General features: G+C 28.6%; 1 protein-coding gene across 4 annotated transcripts in view; it reads left to right on the plus strand.

Annotated features, from left to right (window-relative positions):
* Nucleotides 1-9,879: 9,879 nt before the first annotated feature.
* LOC131031249 (uncharacterized) overlaps nt 9,880-13,732 on the plus strand; it is a 52,411-nt gene continuing 48,558 nt past the window's right edge. For 3 of the 4 annotated variants that reach the window (XR_009103013.2, XR_009103012.2, XM_057962304.2), the window contains exon 1: nt 9,880-10,012. Coding sequence is in view for 1 of the 4 variants with exons in the window: in XM_057962304.2 (XP_057818287.1) it covers nt 9,943-10,012 (70 nt within the window). In the remaining 3 variants the exon portion in view is untranslated. Of the gene's footprint in view, nt 10,013-10,355; nt 10,875-13,732 lie in introns of those variants that run through there. The other variant, XR_009103011.2, reaches the window with a different exon arrangement.

Consider the following 13,732-nt stretch of genomic DNA (forward strand, 5'->3'; position numbering starts at 1 on the left):
CAATTTTGATATATCTATGTTTGTTCTATTACCTAGAATAAGCACTCGAACCTTGAAATTGCATTTATGACATTATGTGATTATTGGATTTAATGCTTTAATTAGTAATTTGATGATATGTTAAATGGGTAAGTAATTGACTTGTGAGATATTTAAGAATAGGAACCTTACAAATAGTCATTAGTTAGAGGAGAATAACATAGTTAATGGTCCATTAATCCTATCCATTAGTACTAGAGAGGAGAGGAATGAGGTGAGACAAAGGAATAAGGCTTAAAATTACCTACTATTTTTCAAAATGAGTAACATGATTATCATTCATGAGAGATGTGGATTAGATTTTTTCTCAAGAGGATACAAAGAAATTGAAAAAGAAACTTGGACAAAAAAACAAATTCTCTAAAATAAAATAAGAATTGGCTAAACAACAAGATCTTAGATTTTAAATAAGCAATAAATCAATGAAGAGGCAATAATATAGTGATATCCACAATGTAAATCAAGACAAAATAATAGGTTGAAATATGTTATTCCCATTAATCAAGAGAACAAATACATAGAATGAGATACATATCAAGTTAGATAGATAGATCAGTATATGCAAATAAATATAAAGATGAGTACATTTATTAAACATTTACATGAGTAAGGAAAACCATTCATCCATTAAGATGTGCTACTCCTAGGATATATATGCAGCTTAATATCAATATATAGAAAGCATAATTCTTAGTAAAGAGAGAGACAACTATATCTCTCACTCACTAACATTAAACTTAAATGAGCTTACTTATGAAAGCTAAATTAAGTGTAGGAAAAATACTTAACAAACTAATGAAAATAAATAAGAACATATACCAACATGTCAAACATTAGTGAATAAGAAAATGTTCTACAAGTTGAGAAAGTGGTAAGTGAGGAGGTGGGAAATAAGTCTAAGATGAATAATTAAACAAAACACTCATGTTCCTTTCATAATTTGGTGTTTTTGGTTATGGTTCTATAGGGCTTGTTCTTTTTTGACCTATCTAATTGATATAATTCTGATTTTGATTCATCTCTCTACTAGTATAGTATTCTTACCAATAAAAACCATTATGATTACTCTTCTTTATTGTCAATAGAAATTTATAATTCTTATAATTATGTTTTTTATAAAAAAATTTAAGAAACCTTTATTAATTAGATGAAATTAAAATTAAAGATTATCATATTAATTTTATCTTTTCTTTTTTATTATATTATTATATGAAAAATTAATATTTTATTTTATTATTTATATTAGAATTTAAAATTATAGACAACCAATGTTGACTTGTGTTATAGAAAACTCTCTTAAAATTATTTCTCATCCTCTAAAATCTTCCATATAAAACACAAAATGAGGTTGAATATTGAAAACATACATGTTTTAATATAGCTACAATATGATTTAAAGTATATTGTGATAGCATCATATGATTATTATTATTATAATTATTACCCTACCCCCTTAATGGGATTTAAAATTGTGACCTTTATTTCAAGATCACAAGTTCTCCACCACTAGGCCAACTCAAGTTGTACTATTATTTAAAATGCATGCACTCCTCTCCATCTTCCTAGAAACACGCAAGTAGACGCTCATAAGTACCTTACTTTCCTATGGAAAGATGACTCCACCCTCCCCAAGATCAAGGCCAAGTCTATTTATAACCTACTCAACAATGACACCTCGGTGATCGATCATATTAATGCTTTGTGGTATGTTGACCATAACCTCCATGCGTGGCAAAAAACCTTTGAGAAATTATGGAGATCCCCCATCCCCCTAAGATCAAATGCTTTAGGTGGCAACTTATATTGGACAAACTACCTATTAGGAATAAGACTGCTGCATACGACCTATTCTCTGTTTGCAAGAACCCTGAGACTACGCACCACATTTTCCTTGATTGCCCTTTTGCTAGAGAAATTTGGTTAATGTTTGGAATCTCTATCACAAAACATGTTCGTACTCTTGATATAATCACTGGTTTAATTCATGGGCTCAAGAAGGATGCTAACCTAGTTTGGTAAATTCTATCTACCTTCATACTTTGGTTTATTTGGAAACTAAGGAATGAGGAGAAGTTTCAAGGTAATCAAAGGGAACTTACTGGTTTTTCTAAAAAACTCACACATTACAAAATTGTTGTGCAGGTTTGCTTTCTAATGAACGTCGAGAGGAACAAGCTGCTGCGATTCCTCAAAGATGATAGAGCAACTATGCTTGTTTACGAGATGCAAGATGGCTATGAATGGGCCAGAATCACTAAGAACCAAGTCTCCTTTGATAAGGTTGTGAAGAAACTGATTAAGGAGCTACAGAACAACATGCCTCCACCCTTCAATAAGGTAGAAATGTGTTCCTAGATCCCGGAAGGGAAGAAGGTGGTCTGGATAGAAGGAGCACTAGGCTGGACCACTTGGTTGGAGGATCAGGACGAGGTCCTACAGTAGTGCCCTCTGATAAGATCATAATTATATATACTGTATATATATAACTAATAATTGTATATGTTGTTTGCTTAGTCTGGTTTCACAGTTTGTTGGTTGAGGCTCTGCCTCCCGCCATCTTTTTTGTATAAACTCTCTGATTATCGGTCTTTCAATTTCTAATACAAAAAAAAAAGTATATTGTGATGGATAACATTTTCATTCACACCTATAAAAATCTTTTCAGACTTTAGATATTTCTTTTCAGAAAAAAACAGATGAATATGATATAATTATTTTTACAAACAAAAATTAAATTACATAAAATAATTAATTATTATTTATTGAAATTTAAATAAAATAAAGATCTTTTCTAACTTGGAACCTTGTCCATAAAACAACAATTGAACAATCCTCATATCACATCATAATCCCCATATGACAATGTAAATGCACTGCAAACTAAAAGCCAAAAATAAGTTTACTTATTTTAGGGGTTTATGAGGACCGTACCTTGTGGAATGATGTAAGAAGTATATCTAATAATCCTGCCAAGAGATCACTATATCTTAAAATGGATAAAATATTATCTTCAATGATAGTTACAGCCATGGAGTGGTTGCAACATTTAGAAGTTTTTACAATTGTAATTTTACTAAAAGCCCATCCCTTCTAGAGATTTCAACGGAGAGATTATGCGTATGGGATGGAAGGTTGAAAGCTGAAAATTTATTAAATAAATTTATGGCTAGGATTGCAGGTGGTTGTTTAACCATATTAAATATATGGAATGGTATTATTTGATCTCTAAAATGTAGGTATTCTAAAAATATTTTAATATTTTTTTTTTATATTTTTTTTACATCATGTATATATGGTGTCTACATTCTTTGAATACGAATTTATATTAAAAGCTTTTCATGCAAATTACAATATTCTAAACGAGTATTGATTATACAATATATTAAATATAAACTAGATTATGAAGACATTAAAATCTTGATATATGTACATTCAAAAAATTGTTAATTATTTATATCATTAGACTTCAAAGTTATTTTGCACTAACCTAGTCCATCTTTGAATGAGGCATTTTCTTTTACACGTTTTCTCAATTTCCTAATTCTATGTCTATGTTCTCAATGGAGAGATATCCATGAATCAAAATGGATTTCTAGTGGACATCCTATCTTAACGAGGAAAAAGAGCCTAGTTGATACCTCAAGAAGAGCTTTGGGAAACATTGTTGTTTCTATTATCATCTTCTACACAAGAATTTTGTTTCTCAAATATCTTATCATCCATAAGCACACAATGTGAATCTTATAATTCTCATGGATAGAGTTGAATACTTTCTTTCTTAGAAAGAATAAAAGATATAATTTTCTCCCACCACCAAATTGGTGTTGACGATTGATTTTTGCTACACAAGTCTCATTTAGAACATTTGAAAGCAAGATGAACACCATCTTTTCAAATATTTACTTTATAAACCCTTTGTCTAAATCTATTTCTATGCATATTAAGTATAAGTAGTGAAAAATCATAAGTGAAGAAATTTTAAAAATTTACCAAGAGATTCATCAATCAATCTTAAGTCATCATTGCACTTGTATTGCATAGGAAATTATAGATAATCACGTCCATATAGGCAATAGAGAAATTAACTTTGAGGAGATCAAATGAAGGAAATGGAAGGTCCAATCCCTTGATATTATCATTCAATCCCATAATATAGTCATTCGAGATCCAATGACTATATTCTTTCACAACTTATATTTTTATTCTTAGAAATAACACAAAATAATTAAAAAACCTTGTCCACATGTAACAAGTTGAATATAATAAAGATTACTCAAATTTGGTCAAATTCCCTTTATTTTTCTAACTAGATTGAATTTTTTAGAGAAATTTCCATTATTTGTCTCATCCATTGCATCAAAATTAACTAGTAGTGAAGACTCATCCTTTATGGCTATCAATGTACTTTTCTACATTCCAAAATGACACCTACTTGTGTACCCTAGCAACAATGCTTTGGATCTTCAAATATTATATAACATCTAAAATGCTTACATAGACATCTAATATAGATCCTACTATGACCTTGCAGTTCAAGGCATCAATGTATGAACAAGGAGTTGAAAATTGTAGAATCCATATGAGCATACACAAAGGAGTCTACAATGTAGTAGATACAGTGTTGTTGGTGGGTCAATAAGACAATGACTATGCATTTTTTAATCCACCTTTAATAACCTTTTATTGATATATGGGGTGGGAAGAATTTGACCAAGTAGATTATGACATGGGTAGATAATCCCCATAGAGTATCTTTTGAGTATAGTAAACCCCATAGAGTCTCTATTGAGTAGAGTAATTAAGGCATTCTAATCATCAAATGGAGAATGCAAAGACGAGACTTGAGGGCATAGGTCAACACATGGAATTTCTAGTGTTCATAACGTGGAGCTTATAATAGACTAGTTAAAATATTAAACAAGTTGGGTATATTTTTGGGAGATTTTACACTAATTTGAAAAGGTTTGTAATTCATAGAGCACAAGGGAGTAGTCTTGGTTTTTTAAATTGTTATATTTGAGCTTTTTTATAGGTATCTACAAGGTAAATTATAAGGGTGGTATTGTCATAAATGCAACCCTTACCTCCAGTTGTTATCAAGAGTACTAGAAGGGATCCCCCATCTTATTTGAATTACATATAGATCTATGATGTAGATCTCCTCAGTTGCTATCATTAGACCTAAATATGATGTACTTTTTTGTATTTTATTATATATTAGATTACAAAATATTTTTTAAAATTTTACGACGTTTGAAATATTATAAATCAACTTCACTAAATATATTGCACACTTTTTTAAAGGAAGATCATAAATATCCATTTGTTCTATTCTAGAATCAAGTCAAAATAAAATCAAGTTCTTAATCAAAATTATTGATGTACATTCATATTTTACACTAAAACCATTCATATACATGTATGTGAGATAGCACAAATTTTCTAACACTTAAAAAGTCAAAAGTTTTTCCTTTTATAAAATAGGGGCATAAGCTTTAATGGACTACGATGTTGCTCACGTTACAATCATCAAGTCAAAGTTAATAGTATATTAGAGTCTATTTAAGCACTTGAAAGGTATCATGAATAATACCCACATAATTTTTAGTTGAGTTTGGAAGGTGCACGCAGTTTGCCCTAACTACAAGTCAAGCCCATGTTTTAACCTGCTTCATTATACATCACCAACGACAAACTCAACTACACTTCTTTTTTTTTTAATGGATATTTTGATTTCATACTGTCAGTGTGTCAGTGCCAGAACTATGGAAGGTAAGGTTGATTTGGGATCAATCAACTTTTGGTTCAGCCTTTTCTAGTGATTTGAAGTACAGTGTAGAAGTGAATTGTCATAATTCAATTATATATCTATAAACAATTCCATCTGATCCCTACTGAATCTATAAAAAAGCTTCCATTCTTTTGTTTCTATAAGGCTGCGGAATTCTAATATTGCTTACAAAAGAACATGTATGTTTGACTATGTCAAGAGAAAATAATTGTGGGGATATGAAATTTGTTTTGTGTTAGATTCACAGCAGATGATGTCCAATGACAAGTTGTTTGCACAAATAAATTTTACAGCTTTTCTTAAATTGGCTGTCAGTCTACCTTGAAGTTAGCCATTAAAAACATTAAAAATAGGGTTATAAACTAAGTTTGAAGTGCATATTTATCTCAGAAGATTTGAAACAAAGAGCAAAAGACCTTTTTAAGACATTTATTCATGATAATTCTACTTACCTCCTTTTAAGACAGACAATCCTTGCATTCAGTTGGCTCTACTCTTAAGAATAGCCCTCCATTGTCTATTGCAGTTGTAGGAATCTCAAGAATAAAATATTGATAATCTCTGTGCATGTTCCAAATTCATGACAAAAAATAATTAAAATAAAATAAGAAATGTAACCCAATTAAACTTCAAGAGGAAACTTGATAATTCTATTTTATAGACTGGGTTTCTATATAATAACAATTTGTTTTTTAAAACGTTCTCTGTTAGGGTTTTTGTTTAACGTGCACAGAAACCTCACTCTGAATCCCAGCAGTCTCTCTTCCATGAGCACATTTCAATTAGAAAATGGGTTTTCCAGTTTAGCAGCATTCACATGACTTCTTATTAAATCCAACAAACAGCAGTAATATGATTATATGTTTTAGAAATAATCCACAGATGCAATAACAACTGAAATTCATTTAAATGTACTCATATAACAACAAACACTAGGTCATGTAATCATGCAGAGACGCAAGAACAGTATGTATATATTAGTATATATATACATGTATATGCTACTGTGTAAATGTATATATGTGTGTAACATAAAAAATAGATGGTGACTGCTACCAGAACATATTTTTCAGTTTTTATTGTTATGACTTCGATTTGAGACTGATTTCTCTATAAAACAATCCTAATATCACATCATGTGAAAAATACATTCTACTGTACAACGTACATGCACTCTTTTAACTCTCTTGAAAGAATCTGCACCAGTTTAATGAACGTCTGAAAAGGCAAAAGTACACTTAATCCTTAACTGGTTTAGGTAGCTTTGAGGACTGTACCTTCTAGAAACTGCTGAAAATTATATTGATGTCAGAGATATATCTAACAATCCTTCCTTAATAGATCAGAATGTTAGTTGCAGGATCAGAATGTATGGACAAAATTTACAGTTACACAAAGCCATGGAATGGTTGATACATTTAAAGCTCTTACAATTGTTGAAAGCAAAGTTATGGGATGGCATTTAAGAGATTTATTCTGAATAATCTCAGGCTTATGGAATGGAAGGTTGAAAGTAAGTTATGGGATGGCATTTAAGAGATTTTAAAGGAGATTGGATTTTGTATGGGATATTAAAAGAAAAATTATATTTGAAATTATAATAAAGGATTATATTTCAAAGGTTGGAGATAATAAATAAATATGTTTTTGATATTAAGAAGCAGAAAAATAAGGGTGTTGATCTTGTATATAAAAAATGGGATAGCATTATCTAATGATTAACAATATCAGAAAGTATAAATTTATAATATCAAAAGCACTTAAAGCTATAATCTTAGAAATAAAAGAATTTAGAGTAATAGTAGTATCAAAGTTTAAACTACTTGAACCATAAAAATTAAAAAAGACAACTATCAAATGGTTATAGGAATAGACTACTCCAATCCTCAGACTATGTTATATTGATATTTGTTATTAAATGATATTTGTTATTGTAGAAGAATAAATTTATATGATATTTAGAATAAAGATAAATTTTTAATTTTTAATAAAATTTTAATGAAGGGGGAAATGGTCATCTCATGAATTTTTAAATAAATTATGATGTTTTGTTACACTTATTATTCCGGTTATGACTTATTTATTATATTTGAAATTATAATAAAGGATTATATTTCAAAGGTTGGAGATAATAAATAAATATGTTTTTGATATTAAGAAGCAGAAAAATAAGGGTGTTGATCTTGTATATAAACAATGGGATAGCATTATCTAATGATTAACAATATCAGAAAGTATAAATTTATAATATCAAAAGCACTTAAAGCTAAAATCTTAGAAATAAAAGAATTTAGAGTAATAGTAGTATCAAAGTTCCAAAATAATTAATTCATATTTGCAACCTATTAAAAATTATTAATCTAATAACAATAAATATAATACACATTTAAAAAAAAATTAAACATTATATGTTTAATTTTTTATTGTAGTAAAAAACAAAATCAAAATCATAATCATTTCTGTGGAGGGTTGTGGATTTACACCAAAACCATTCATGCTTGTGTGTGGGTAGCTGATGGAATAATAGGATTTTCCTTAAAACATGAAATAGTCTTTTTTATGATTAAATGTGGGCTTTTTGAAGGGGGTCAATTTTTTTTACCAAAGTCATGGAAATTCCATAAAGCTGATGAAAAACAACTATAAAAAAAGAATTTAGATTGAAACATAAAGTATTTTTCTTTATTCTTCTAAATAGAAACAACTATTTAATATTTTTGTATGTATGACATGGTGAATAAACTGGTAAAACTTTCTATTAGAAAAGATGGATCATAATTTCAAACCTTACCATTTTGATAGACTAAATTTTATGTAAAACATACATATACCATCATTTTTTATCATAATTTTATATTTCTATTATAAATTCTAATATCTCTTATTTAGGATCTTTCTTTTATGAATCTATCATAAATATACTTTCCTACTCTAAAATTTTATTATCTCCCAATACATCTTTCTTTTCTCTCCCAATACATCTTTCTTTTCTTTCCTTCAATTTTACTTTTATTTCCTTAAGTTGAACCTCTTCAACTAAAAGTCAAGGACTAAGGGGTATGGCCTCATCCCTTTTTGATGTCAGAACCTTGCACTTGACAAGACTTTTACTTTTATTTCCTTAAGTTGAACCTCTTCAACTAAAAGCCAAGGAATAAGGGGTATGGCCTCATCCCTTTTTGATGTCGGAACCTTGCACTTGACAAGACTTGATCCCCAGTGGACTCATTAAGAAGCAGCCTTTATGAACGAGGAACTCTATTTTACCTTATTTACATTGCTTCTAATGATTGAGAGAGTTGTGGTGATTTGTTAACTTAATAATTATTTTTTATTTTGATGAATATATCTTATTTAACTTTGCATTAATTAAAAGAAAATAGTATATATACATATTGAAAAAACAAAATGATAGAAAGACACATTCATGAGTCCTAACATAAAGATCTAATCCTAAAAAAAAAAAACCGATCAATAGAAACTAAACAGCTAAAGCAATTCCAAATATCAGATCACATGCTTCACACTAGACAAAATACAGAAAAGAAATAAAATTTCAATATAGAGACACCTTTTAGAAAAGAAATAGACATATAACAAACTCAGTAATCTTCTCCATTCTGACAGTTCTCCCTTAACATTTCCTTCCTGTCGCCATTATTAATCATAATAATTTTCTGGTTAAGCTTGATTTTAATTTGTTATAAGTGGATGAAATTAATATAAAAGAGAATATGTCGATGGGCAGAAGGTTAGACAGACTGTGAAGTTGGTCACGTTGCACTCAGCAAGTCAAGGTACGTAATATGAGTACTAATATGGTAGATGCGTGTTACAAAAGTCTATCTAAAATATTACCCACATAAATTTTAGCTGAGGGTTTGGAAGGTGCGTGCAGTTTGCCCTAACTACAAGTCAAGCTCATGCTTTAACCAAACGTTTTTACCTGCTCCACTATACATGATATCAACTAACTAACGACAAACTCAACTACACTTCTTTATTTTATATGACAGGATGCCCCATTTCATACACACTCTCACAAACTCAAATACTTCTTTTACACCTGAGTTCAGATCATCTGGGATACTTGTTTCAGTTTTTGTATTCATATGAAGTGCAGTGTAGCAGTTTTTGTTGAAGATTCAATTGTTCAGACAAATATGCGTTTTGGATTTTCTGGTATGTCCCTAATAACCTTCTTAACGTAATGTTTTTTATTAGATAAGCAGAAAAAGAGAATCCCCATCTCTGAAAACCTTCTTCTTTCTTTTGGTAATCTACTGAATTTGATGTTGGTGTAAGAGAATAGAAAAATATATGTTGGTGGTGTAAGAGAATAGAAAAATATATGTTGTTGGTGTAAGAGAATAGGAAAATATATGTTGTTGGGTGTTTGAAGAGTTGTTTTTTATAAATCTACTGAATTTTGATATTGGTGTGAGAGAATAGAAAAATATATGTCGGTGGATGTTTGAAGAGAGAATTATTGTGGGGATGTGATTGATTTTGTGATTGATTACAGATGATTTGGAGTCATGAGAAGTTGTTGGCACAAATAAATTTTATAATTGTTCTTTAATTCGTTGTCTGTTCGACCTTGAAGTTAGCCACTTCAAAACCATATAAATGAAAACTTATCTCAGAAGAGAAAAAATAAATAGAAAAGATCTTTCTAAGGTATTCATGATTAGAATTCTACTTTACTGCTAGTCCTTGCATTCAGTTGGCTCTACTTCTAAAGTATTGCACCCAGTTGTAGAAATTCTCAATTAATTATCAATAATCTCTCTGTATGTTTTGTTATTCCGTGAAATTTTATTGTGCTTCAATAACAGACTGTAGGTCAATAGATTTAGCACAAAATAATATTTAATGAAAAATATATAAGATAAGAACGACACAACGAGAACCGTCTAAATAAGGTTCTCATTAGACACAACGAAAACCGTCTAAATAATATTAATAAACAATATTTAAGACAAGAACCGTCTAAATAAGGTTCTCACTAAATTAAAATAATGATTAGTGCTATATAGAGAGAGAGAGATTTCTAAGCGGACTATGTCATGCTGATGAGAATGATTTTTAAGTTAAATAAATAAATTAGGCTATATTTGAAATTTAATGTGTATCATTAAATTCAATTTTCTTATAATTATGTTTTAAATAAAAAAATTTTATTAGGTTGGTCTTGTTGATAATGTTATTCATTTAAATGTTTATGTTAAGAATTCAAGTTAAATTATAAATGTTATTTTTGTTTAATATATTTATATTATATTTTTTATCAAAATGAGGTAGTTTTGATAGTTTATGAAGATTAGTAATAGATTTATAATTAAAATCAAACTACTAATAACAGTTGTAATAGATTAATTAAAATCAAAATTATTTGATTTATTGCTATTAATTGATTAAATAATTATATCTTATCATTTTTATTATTTAAGATGAATATTTTTATATAAACATGTAAATTATTTTGTCTTAAATATTAAAAAAAAATTATTGGTTATCATGCTTTATATTTTATTATAAATTTCACATCAATCAATACAATATAGTGTAATGAATATTATTTTTTATTTTTTATTTTGAACAATAAAGACATTCATTTAAACAACATATGCACAACTAATATATAATTTATTTCCTAAAGGACATAAGTGCAAGGAAGGTGGTTTGGGGTGCTTTCTGAGCTCTTTTGTTCTGATTAAGTGATTTGATTGGGTGGGGAATTTTGTTCCCCTGGGTGCTCCAGTCAAAAGCCTTGGTTCAATAAGGGTTTCCACTCCAATCAAAAGCCTCTATTCAAAAAAGGGTTTGTCAATTTTTTGGTTGTTGTGGTTTTGATGGTCTCATTGTTTGTGAATTCTTTCTTTTATGCACTTGTGTGGATATTATGTAATGGTTCAAACCTCTCCCAATTTTATCTAATAAGAACAAATCTATAGATCCAATCTAAAAATGAATTATAATTATTAATAAATTTATATATATATATTTTTTTGCAATGTATATATTTTTCACTGCATGGATAAACTAAATCATATGGGTAAACTAAATCATATGGGTGATTCCACTACATATCACATAACATATCAAGCATGTTATTTGATTTATATATTATTTTTTAAATTGTGACAAATATTATTTTTATCAAGATACATAAGTCATACTTTACACTATTTAGATACTATATATAGAATACTTCATATTTTTAGAGATAAAGAAATCAATCAATCAAAATGAAGCTTTTCTATACATTTCAAAAAATCAACTATCAAAAAGAAGGAACAAGGCCCACAATTACAATAGATGACATGTGACAACAACCAAAAATATAGAGGAGAAGATAACTACATTCAAAAGTAACCACCTAAAATTGTATGTAGGAATTATAAAGTATACCAAAGATAAAGATAACATTTTTTAAAAGATAGCTATAAATCAAGTAGAAAATGCTAACATAACACATGTATTTCCAGAGACATCAAATCTATGTATATCCATGCATACAAAAATCTTGCACATATAAAAATATATATTCATGCAAAAATTAAAGCATGCATGAGAAAATTACACATGCATAAAAAAGTAATACTAGTATGAAAACCAATGCATGCATCGATGAATGTTGTGCATGAATACAAAAAAATATGTATGCATTAAGAAAATATGTATGGAATATAAATAAATGCATACATACAAGGAGAATCCATGTACATTAATGAGGAAGGGATTTAATCATCTCATGATGATTCAAATTAGTTTCATTTAAAACAATTTTTGTAAGTATCTCTTCAAAATGAATTCAAGTAGAAGATTTATGGTGGAAGGAGTTAGTTTCACATTATTTATAGGAAATTAAAATTTAGGGTGCCCATCAAAACACCTTCTAGAAGAGATGAGAACCAAACTGAGATCAGTATCAATCTGCAACATTTATTAGAGCTATATTTTATGGATGTTTATTATTGAGCACTCCAAAAAAAAAACCTCTTATAAGGAGGTGACTTTATATTGCCTGCGTGTACTATGAACTCAATCCAAAATATTTAAGAATTATTTATATTTTTTATTCTTAATCTACTTTATTCTCTAAGAAATAGAAGAATCAAAAAGAATATTCTATTTGAATCTCTTTTGAGGTATTTTGATTGTAGAAGGATCCACAATATTCTTGAAAACATTGGTTAGATCCATCTTAAAATTATATTTGGATAGAATATCTTGATTATTTATTACTTCACTCAAGGGAATCTAAATTTCCTTCACCAACTCTTAATTATATTTTATTATTTAGTTTTTCGTTCATGGCCTTCCTACTTGTAGATCTTGGGTTCTTATTCCTAGCTATTTTCTTTTTTGGGGGGTTTGATGAAACTCTATATATCCTTATTCACTTCAACTTCCTTTTTATCATCTTAGATCTTCTTTTGAAAAGGGAAAATTCATGAATGAGATGGTTGTATTTGTTACATATCCTACATTCAAAAGGAATACTTTCATAATCTATGTCTTGAAACCATTTGAAACATTTAACTTTCAAGGTTACAGTTTTTTTAAATGGGTAAGTTGGATCAAATTTAAGATATTTTTGATATATCCATCATGAATCATTTTTCATGACAAGGTTGAGAAGTATAAACCACTAACCTTAGAGAACAAGAAATAGTTTCAAAAATAAATATCATAATTGTTGAGGTAGGGCATATATATGTATAATAATTTTCTAAGTAGACTAGTGAAAAAATATGATATTTTCAACATACTTTATCTATATCCCTTTAAAGATAAGAATGCAGGTTTTATGTTAAAAAAATTTAAATTTTTTAGATGTATATAAATTAAATATATATGATTACATGTAAATTTTTGGCTAACATGAGGTCGACA

The sequence above is a fragment of the Cryptomeria japonica genome, chromosome 8, assembly GCF_030272615.1.
Source record: "Cryptomeria japonica chromosome 8, Sugi_1.0, whole genome shotgun sequence".
Classification (NCBI taxonomy): Eukaryota; Viridiplantae; Streptophyta; class Pinopsida; order Cupressales; family Cupressaceae; genus Cryptomeria; species Cryptomeria japonica.